Genomic DNA, 9,583 nt, shown 5'->3' with positions numbered 1-9,583 from the left:
GAGTTGCAGCGTTTCGCTCTGCGTCGCTCCCTGGAGGGCTGCGAGCGGTGGATGCCCGTTATGGTGCACGCCAAGGACGGCATGGTGCACACGCTGCCAGGTATGGGAATAACGAAAAATGGCTCCTGAAAGAAGAGGAGGGTGCATAAAAGCACCAAAATTGGCTGCGTTTAGAGATGGGCGGACTCGCAGAAAACCGAACCTGCTATTTTTTTTTTTTTTTAAAAATCCGGTTTCGGTCCAGAATCCGATGCCCATATAAGTCTATAGGAATCAGAATCCAGGGATTAAAAATGTTGGTGGAAGGCACGGGGGGATACGTGGTACTCATTGAAGCTCTGTGTCATGGCAGCAAGCTGCTTCCAGGTCACGCATTCACTTCCGGGGCTGCGTGCATCTGGATCGTGCACGAAAAATTAAGGTAGATGCTAGAATGTAGGGGCTCGTTCTAGGTATGACATAATTTGTCACTTGATGGGGGCATGTTTAAAATGCAGCTTCGGATGACCTGTGCCCGTGATGTCTCCTCCTCTGCTCATCCTAGGCCCTCCTTGTTCATGAATCATGAAGCAGCAGGCCCCAGATGAGCCGCGCCCGTGATGTCTCCTCCTCTACTCATCCTTAGCCCTCCTGATTCATGTTTCATGAAGCAGCAGGCGCTGGATGATCTGCTCCTGTGACATCTCCTCCTCTGTTCAGTCTGAACTCTCCTGGTTCATGATTCATGAAGCAGCAGGCTCAGGATTGTTGCTTCATGAGTCATAAACCAGGAGGGCTCAGGATGAGCAGAGGAGGAGACATCGCAGGCGCAGCTCATTCTGGGCCTGCTGCTTCATGACTCATGCATCAGGAGGCTCAGGACCAGCAGATCTGTGCACCCGTGATGTCTCTTTCTCTGCTCATCCTGAGCCCTCCTTGTTCATGAATCATGAAACAGCAGGCTCTGGATAAGCTGCTCCTGTGATGTCTCCTCTGCTGCTCATCCTGAGGCCTCCTGATTCATGATTCATGAAGCAGCAGGCTCAGGATGGGCTGCGCCCGCGATGTCTTCTCCTCTGCTCATCCTGAGCCATCCTGGTTCATGAATCATGAAGCAGGATGGCTCAGGATGGGCTGTGCCCGCGATGTCTCCTCCTCCTTTCATCCTGAGCCTCCTGGTTCATGAATTATGAAGCAGCAGTCCCCGGATGAGCTGTGCCCATGATGTCTCCTCCTCTGCTCATCCTGAGGCCTCCTGGTTCATGAATCTGACCCGCAAACGGAGCCTGTGATTGGATGCAATGAGACACTGTCACACAGGCTGGGGGCACGTCTGACTGCAGCCAATCACGGAGGCCAGGCCGGCCGGTGGGCGGGCAAAGCTGTGCATATGCATGAGCAATAATGAGCGGCCCAGGGAGCTGCAGGAGCAGTGTGACAGCCATGATGGACGCTCTGTAAATATGTAGCGCTCGCTTCATTCTTATTTTCCCTTTATTTTTTTTCTTAAGTTTCTCTAGTGTCGGATCAAACACCCGAAATCCCGGGCCAGTGTCTGTCCTCGGGCTGCGTCCTTAAGGGGTTATTAACTTTTGCACCTGAAAAACCTGAGACGGCCGCTTAGTAATCGGATCAGCTAATGGACCCCTCAGCCCCTTATTACTGTAAGGGGTACTTTGCACGTTGCGACATCGCTACTGCACTCAAATCGAAAGTGACGCACATCCGGCATCAGTAACGACGTCGCAACGTGTAAAGCCTAGATGCGCCGATAAACGATCGCAAAAGCGTTGTAAATCAGTGATCTGTGTAGCGTCGGTCATTTCCATAATGTCGCTGCAGCAACAGGTCCGATGTTGTTCCTCGTTCCTGCAGCAGCACACATCGCTGTGTATGAAGCCGCAGGAGCGAGGAACATCTCCTTACCTGCGTCCATCGGCTATGCGGAAGGAAGGGGGTGGGCGGGATGTTACGTCCCGCTCATCTCCGCCCCTCCGCTTCTATTGGACGCCTGTCATGTGACATCGCTGTGATGCCGCACGACCCGCCCTTTTAGGAAGGAGGGGGGTCGCCGGCCAGAGCGACGTCGCAGGACAGGTAAGGCTGCTTTCACACATCCGTTTTTTGCTGAGCGGCACGATACGGCGCTTTGCAGAAAAAACACAAACGTTTTTTTTTCCGCCAGTTGCGTTTTTTCCCGCATAGACTTGCATTAGCGCCGTATTGTGCCGCATGGCCTTGAGTTGCGTCCAGTTTTTGCCGGATGCGGCATATTTAGCCCATGCGGCGGCCGGATGGAACGTTGCCTGGCACGTTTTTTCGTGCGGCAAAAAAACGCATTGTGCCTGATCCGGCGCAATTACAATGCAAGCCTATGGACGCTGCATGCGGCGTCCTGCAGCAAAAACCGCATCCAGCCGCCGGATGCGTTTTTTTGCACTGCGCATGCTCAGTATCAAGCCGCATCCGTCAAAAAACGGACGGGCCGCATGGAAAAACTTATGCAACGGATCCTTTTTTTCCGCCGCATCCGTTGCATACGTTTTTCAGCCGGATTGAGCCGCACTGCAAAAAACGGATGTGTGATAGCAGCCTAAGTGCGTGTGAAGCTGGCGTAGCGATAATGTTCGCTACGGCAGCTATCACAAGATATCGCGGCTGCGACGGGGGCGAGGACTATCGCGCTCAGTATGGCTACCATTGGCTAGCGATGTCGCAGCGTGCAAAGTCCCCCTTACTGTTGCGGTTGTTGCAGACATGGCTGTCACCTTTCTTCCTTTTCTACCTTGCAGGCGATGAGCTCTACCCCGATGATCCCGACGTCACCGGACAGACGCAAGCATCGTATACCACAGACAGGACGATAGACGAGATCGTGCGCGATGGCGAGCGCCTCCACCGAAATGTGCATATGGACGGGGTCCCGCGGCTCTTTGTAAATGTACCGCCTAAGTTTAAACATGTGCACCCATTCACACCGGAGAAAGAGCCCAAGAGCCAGCTATGAAGGGTATAGAGAAAGGTCGACTTCCCAATATAAACGGGGTCAGGTCCGCCACGGCTGAAGAAAGGCGCCATGACGCTGAAAATGTCCTCCATCAACAAGCGTCCAAAAATATGTCGCTGTAGGTGTCGTACACACCATGGCATTGGGTAAAATGCCTTATATCGCCACCTATATCATAGCATAGTACACCATGATTTATACTGTGTTCACATCCAGAGCTGCATTATAAGGATTGCCCGGCTCCGCTCTGTTCTGCTCCGTAGCTGAGCCGTGCCGATGCCTTTATTATCCGCACCTATCTGCACAGTAAACATATATTCGAAAGTACACGACAAATGCCCAATGGCCACCGATCGTGCCGCAATCCGGCATTGTCATTCGGCACTACTCACCTCCGGTGCAAAAGTGACCGGTGCCAGACAAAGCTTTTCAGTGCACGTGCACGCTGCGTCTAAGGCGGAGTTCACATGTCCGTTAGCAAAAAAGTTCTGCAACCGCAACTTTTCTTTGTCCGTTTTGAAAAATTGATTTTTGCAGGTTCCGGGTTTTTTTTTGTTTGTTTAATTTTATGAAGATTTTTCTCAAGCATCTTCTTTTTCAAAAACTCACCGGTAAGGCCGAGTTTACACGTCCAGTAATCATCCGCTAGAACGGATCCATTGGCCAAATAGTCCCGCAAACACAACTTTTTTTTTTGTCCGTTTTGAAAACAGAATGTTTTTTGTTTTTCAATTTTTTTTTTCCGGTATTCTCTGCACCTGCGGATTTGGCTGCAGAACTTTTATGTTCCCCATTTCTTCTGCATTCACTTCTGGCTTTGGCTAAAAAAAAAAAAAAAAAAAAAAAATCTGCAGTAGTGGTTTTAACAAAAAAAACATACTGTGCATGAAAACACCCTAAGGGTATGTGCACACTTAGGTTTTTATTAGGAGTTTTTGGAGCAAAAACTGAGCTGAAACTTTCCATATCCTTCTATGTAGTCTTTTAGGAGGGAAAACTGAATGGAAACGTTCCAAAACTTTGGTTATGATTCAAAAGTTCCTAAAAAAAATCCCTGTGCACATATCCGAAAAATGCCAAAATAAATTGGGGGGGGGGTTCTCTGTAATGCCGGCGTCACCACCCCGGCCGGGTCCCGTTCTCCCCTGCTGCCGTGCAACCTTCCACGTGTACTGCTGCCTCCTTCCCCTCCTGGGCCTTCTACGTGCTGCACAGGGTTCCCGGGAGTGCATCTAAGACACGAGCGCACACTGGCCCTCCTTGGAAAGGGCCAGCACGCCATTTCCCGGAAATGAGTCTCAGCCTATGGCTGAGGGTACGCTCACACGAGTGTGAAAATCGGACGAGTGCAATGCGAGAAATTCTCGCATTGCACTCTGACCAATGTTAGGCAATGAGGTTGAGCTGTTGGTCAGCTTTTCTCGCATCCAGATTTGGATGCGAGAAAAGCAGCAGCATACTGCGATTGTCTGCGAGAGCCGTATCCCTCGCACCCATTCAAGTGAATGGATGCGAGAGATACATCGGACTGCACTCGGATGTTATCCCAGTGCAGTGCGATCTACGCACAGGCTGACAGTGGAGGAGATGGGAGGATTAACCCCTCCCTCTCCTCCGCAACGCCTGCACTCAGCTTCACAGCTGTGACCCGATCGCAAGATCGGGTTACAGTCGCATGACACCCGGCTCACGCTCGCAGCAGAGCCTGAGCCGGGGGACATTAGCATATCGCATCCGATGCTCTCGCATCGGATGCCATACGCTTGTGTGAGTCCAGCCTGAGAGACACTGTGTATTTAAGGCACCCTCCCATTAGGGAAGGTGCCTGCACAATGCCTCTAGATAGTCAGTCTGGTCCTGAGCTCCTGTCCCGTTATCCTTGTCTCTGTTACCTATACCTGATTTTGCCTTCCCAAACCTGTCTATCCCTGCCGTGCTCACCATTCCTGTCCGTACCCGCCTGGCCAGTGTACCTCAGTCACCTGCCTGTACCCGTCTATATCTGAGTCCATCTCCTCTCCTGAGGTTCAGCTGCCACAGTCCTGGTCACTGCCACTTTTAAAATGTTGCAAAAATTCCTAACGATATGGAGGACTGGAGCACATTTTGGGACGAATTTTACGATTTAAAAAAAAAAAAATTAAAAACGAAAATGATGGTTTGGGCAATAATATATGAAAACTCTAAACATCGCCCACAGTTGCAAACTATTTGGTGCAAGAAAAAAAAAAAAGGTGTAAAACGTCAAAAACTTTGACTCCGCCCCCCTACCCTCCCCCCCCAAAAAAAGTCACAAGTCCAGGAATGAATGGAGACTGTACTTTTAGCAAATCATTCTCGACACATTTTGGGTGTTCAGATCGCCCCACGATACAGGAGCATCTGTCCCCCAGTCGAGGGGGGGGTGATACTTTCTATAATTTCTGCTATATGATTGTTTCCGTTTTTGATATGTGGAATGATAGTTTTAATATTTTGAATAAAAATTCTAGATTTCGGTTACTGTACGACTGTCGTGATTTCAGGTACACTGCTCTGCCCTGTGTAGTCTATGGGAGTAATGGACGTGGACAGACACGTGTGTGCTTACCCAGCTCTGACCTTTGTAGTCTATGGGAGTAATGAAAGCGGACAGATGCACATGTGTACATGGTTACCCTGCTCTCCCCTGTGTAGTCTATGGGAGTAATGGAAGTAGATATACGTGTGCATGGTTACCCTGCTCTGCCCTGTGTAGTCTATGCGAGTTATGGGAGCGGACAAACGTGTGCGTGGTTACCCTGCTCTGCTCTGTGTAGTCTATGGGAGTAATGGAAGTGGACGGACACTCACGTGTGTTACGCTGCTCTCACCTTTGTGGTCTGTGGGAGTAATGGAAGTTGACACACACGTGTGCATGGTTACCCTGCTCTCCCCTGTGTAGTCTATGGGAGTAATGGAAGTAGACACACGTGTGCATGGTTACCCTGCTTTGTGTAGTCTATGGGAGTAATGGAAGTATACACATGTGTGCATGGTTACCCTGCTCTGCCCTGTGAAGTCTATGGGAGTTATGAGAGCGGACAAACGTGTGCGTGGTTACCCTGATCTTCCCCTTTGTAGTCTATGGGAGTAATAGAACGGACAGACATATCTGCGTGGTTACCCTGCTCTGCCCTGTGTAGTCTATGGGAGTAATAGAAGTGGACAGACACACGTGTGCATGATTACCCTGCTCTGCCCTGTCTAGTCTATGGGAGTTATGGACGTGGACAGACACTCACTGGTGTGCATGATTACCCTGCTCTCGCCTCTGTAGTCTATGGGAGTAATGGAAGCTGACAGACACACGTGTGCATGGTTACTCTGCTCTGCCCTGTGTAGTCTATGGAAGTTATAGAAGTGGACAGACATGTGTGTGCATGGTTATCCTGCTCTTCCCTTTGTAGTCTATGGGAGCAATGGAAGCGAACAAATGCACGTGTGTGCTTAGTTACCCTGCTCTCCCCTATGTAGTCTATGGGAGTAATGGAAGCAGACACACGTGTTCGTGGTTATCCTGCTCTCCCATGTGTAGTCTATGGGAGTAATGGAAGTAGACACGTGTGTGTATGATTGCCCTGCTCTCACCTGTGTAGTCTATGTGAGTAATCTAAGCAGACAGACACTCGGGTGTGTGCATGATTACCCTGCTCTCCAGTTACCCTGTTCTACCCTTTCTAGTCTATGGGAGTAATAGAAGTGGACAGACACACGTGTGCGTGGTTACCCTGCTGTCCCCTTTGTAGTCTTATCAGAGTAATAGTAGCGGACAAACAAGTGTGGGCATGACTACCCTGCTCTCCAGTTATCCTGCTCTCCCCTTTGTAGTCTATGGGAGTAATAGTAGCGGACAGACATGTGTGGGCATGATTATCCTGCTCTCCCCTTTGTAGTCTTTGGGAGTAATAGTAGCGGACAGACATGTGTGGGCATGATTATCCTGCTCTCCCCTTTGTAGTCTATGGGAGTAATAGTAGCGGACAGACATGTGTGGGCATGATTATCCTGCTCTCCCCTTTGTAGTCTATGGGAGTAATAGTAGCGGACAGACATGTGTGGGCATGATTATCCTGCTCTCCCCTTTGTAGTCTATGGGAGTAAGGCTATGTGCCCACGGGACTCTGTATCTGTGGATTTTTCTGCATCAAAATCCGCAGCTTGCCCCCGGAATCCGCACCTTTTCATAGGTGCGGATTTTGTTGCGGATTTTGTGATTTTTTTTTTTTTTTTTTTTTTTAATTCAATTGAATAGGCAAAATTCGCACGAAAATCCGCTACAATAATTGACATGCTGCAGATTTTTCCGCACGAAAATCCGCACGATTTCCGCTGCGTAAAAATCCGCAGCATGGGCACAGCATTTCCCAAATGCCATAGAAATGGCTGAGGAGTAGCTGTGCTGCAGATTTCTGGAAAATCCGCGGCTTTTCCGCAAGAAATCCGCAGCAAAATCCGCGCATTTTCTGCAGCGTGGGCACATAGCCTAATAGTAGCGGACAGACACGTGTGGGCATGGTTATCCTGCTCTACCCCTTTCAACGTTCATGTAAGCAGAAGTCCTATCCGGTACACGGAGGACACCAACTGAGGGTCCATGACATCCCCCGCTTTCATGGGAAATAAAATAGTGCTACTCATTTATATTTTTCTTGCATACCTTTATGTATTTTGGACTAAAAATCATTTTTGCTATTATAATTTATTTTTTTGCACCATTTACCTCCTATAGTCCCTGTGTTACACTATCTAGCGCTGGTTGCTTAATGAGCTAACTGAGGATCTGTCGGTGAGCTCGATGTGGTGCGGAGATTGTAATTCTCATCTTTTTCTGAGCTTCTCTCTGCTGATTAAGACCACATCAAAGTTGTAGAAAGAGCCTGTAAGAGCCAAATGGTGCAAAATTTGTAATGAAACCCAATTTAAAAAAATGATTTTTAGTCCCATTTAATTAAAAAAAAATGTTTCTAAGGTGAACAACCCCTTTAAATGGAAGGGAATCTGTAAAGGAACCTCTATTTTTGATTTATTACATCTCCCTGAATGAAGTTTTAAAGGGATATTTCCTTCTCAGACCTAAGAGGTTATCGAGCCTCTTACCTCCTTCCTAACATTCACTGCACATATACCGTGCATATTGAATGTGTGAGGAGTAGGGCCAAGATCTGAGACCAGACCTCTAACAGCAGTGATTGGTGTCGACAATGATCGGTATTGGCAGCGATCGTGTTCGGAGTCGGCAGTAATCAGTGTTGACAATGATCAGAGTTACCAGTGATCAGGTTCGGATTAGCCAGTGATCGAAGTTGGCAGTGATCAGTGTCCACACTGATCGGTATTGGCAGCGATCAGAGTTGGCAGTGATCGTATTCAGAGCCGCAAATGATCCTGATTGGAGTCTGCAGTGATCGTGTTCGGAGTCGCCAGTAATCGTAATCGGAGTCAGCAGTGATCGTGTTCGGAGTCGGCAGTAATCAGTGTCCACAATGATCGGATTCGCCAGTGATCGAAGTCGGCAGTGATCAGTGTCCACACTGATCAGTGTTGGCAGCGATCGGAGTTGGCAGTGATCGTCTTCAGAGCCGCCGATGATACTGATTGGAGTCGGCAGTGATCAGTGTTAACAATGATCGGAGTCGCCAGTGATCGTGTTCGAAGTCAGCAGTGATCATGTTCGAAGTTGCTAGTGATTGAAGTCGGCAGTGATCGTGTTCAGAGTGATCAGTGTTGACAGTGATCGTGTTCAGAGTGATCAGTGTCGACAGTGATCAGAGTCACCAGTGATCGTGTACGGATTCGCGAGTAATCGAAGTCAGCAGTGATCGTGTTCGGATTCGCCAGTGATTGAAGTCGGCAGTGATCAGTGTCCACACTGATCGGTATTGGCAGCAATCGTCTTCAGAGCCGCCAATGATCCTGATCGGAAACGGCAGTGATCAGTATCAACAATGATCAGAATCGCGAGTGATCGTGTTCGAAGTTGCTAGTGATTGAAGTCGGCAGTGATCTGTTCGGAGTGATCAGTGTCGACAATGATCGGAGTCGGCAGTGATCGTGTTCGGAATCGCCAGCGATCGGAGTTGGCAGTGATCAGTGTCGACAATGATCGGTATTGGCAGCGATCAGAGTCGTCAGTGATCAGCGTCGACAATTGGAGTCGCCAGTGATCGTGTTTAGAGTCGCCAGTGAATGTGATCAGAGTCGGCAGTGATCAGTGTCGACAATGTTCATTATTGGCAGTGATCGTGTTTGGAGTCGGCAGTAATCAGTATCGACAATGATCGGAGTCACCAGTGATCGTGTACGGATTCGCGAGTGATCGAAGTCGGCAGTGATCATGTTCGGAATCACCAGTGATAGGAGTCGGCAGTGAACAGTGTCCACAATGATTGGAGTCGCCAGTGATCGTGTTCAGAGTTGCCAGTGAATATGATCAGAGGCGCCAATGATCAATGTCGACAATGATTGGTATTGGCAGCAATCGGAGTCGGCAGTAATTGTGATCGGAGTCGGCAGTGATCGTGATCGGAGTCGGCAGTGATCGTGATCGGAGTCGGCAGTGATCGTGATCGGAGTCGG

General features: G+C 49.1%; 1 protein-coding gene across 2 annotated transcripts in view; it reads left to right on the top strand.

The window, feature by feature from the left end:
* Window positions 1-5,484, top strand: part of NUDT19 (nudix hydrolase 19) — a 29,875-nt gene extending 24,391 nt beyond the window's left edge. For both annotated transcript variants that reach the window (XM_075326123.1, XM_075326122.1), the window contains exons 3-4: window positions 1-100; window positions 2,772-5,484. The exon at window positions 1-100 is cut by the window's left edge and continues 105 nt beyond it. In XM_075326123.1, coding sequence (XP_075182238.1) covers window positions 1-100; window positions 2,772-2,986 — 315 coding nt within the window. In that variant the 3' untranslated portion in view covers window positions 2,987-5,484. The remainder of the gene's footprint in view (window positions 101-2,771) is intronic.
* The last annotated feature ends 4,099 nt before the right edge of the window (window positions 5,485-9,583 follow it).

Source organism: Anomaloglossus baeobatrachus, chromosome 10 (assembly GCF_048569485.1).
Source record: "Anomaloglossus baeobatrachus isolate aAnoBae1 chromosome 10, aAnoBae1.hap1, whole genome shotgun sequence".
Classification (NCBI taxonomy): domain Eukaryota; kingdom Metazoa; phylum Chordata; class Amphibia; order Anura; family Aromobatidae; genus Anomaloglossus; species Anomaloglossus baeobatrachus.
Note: the sequence above shows the minus strand (reverse complement) of the source record. Positions and strands in the feature narration are given on the sequence as shown.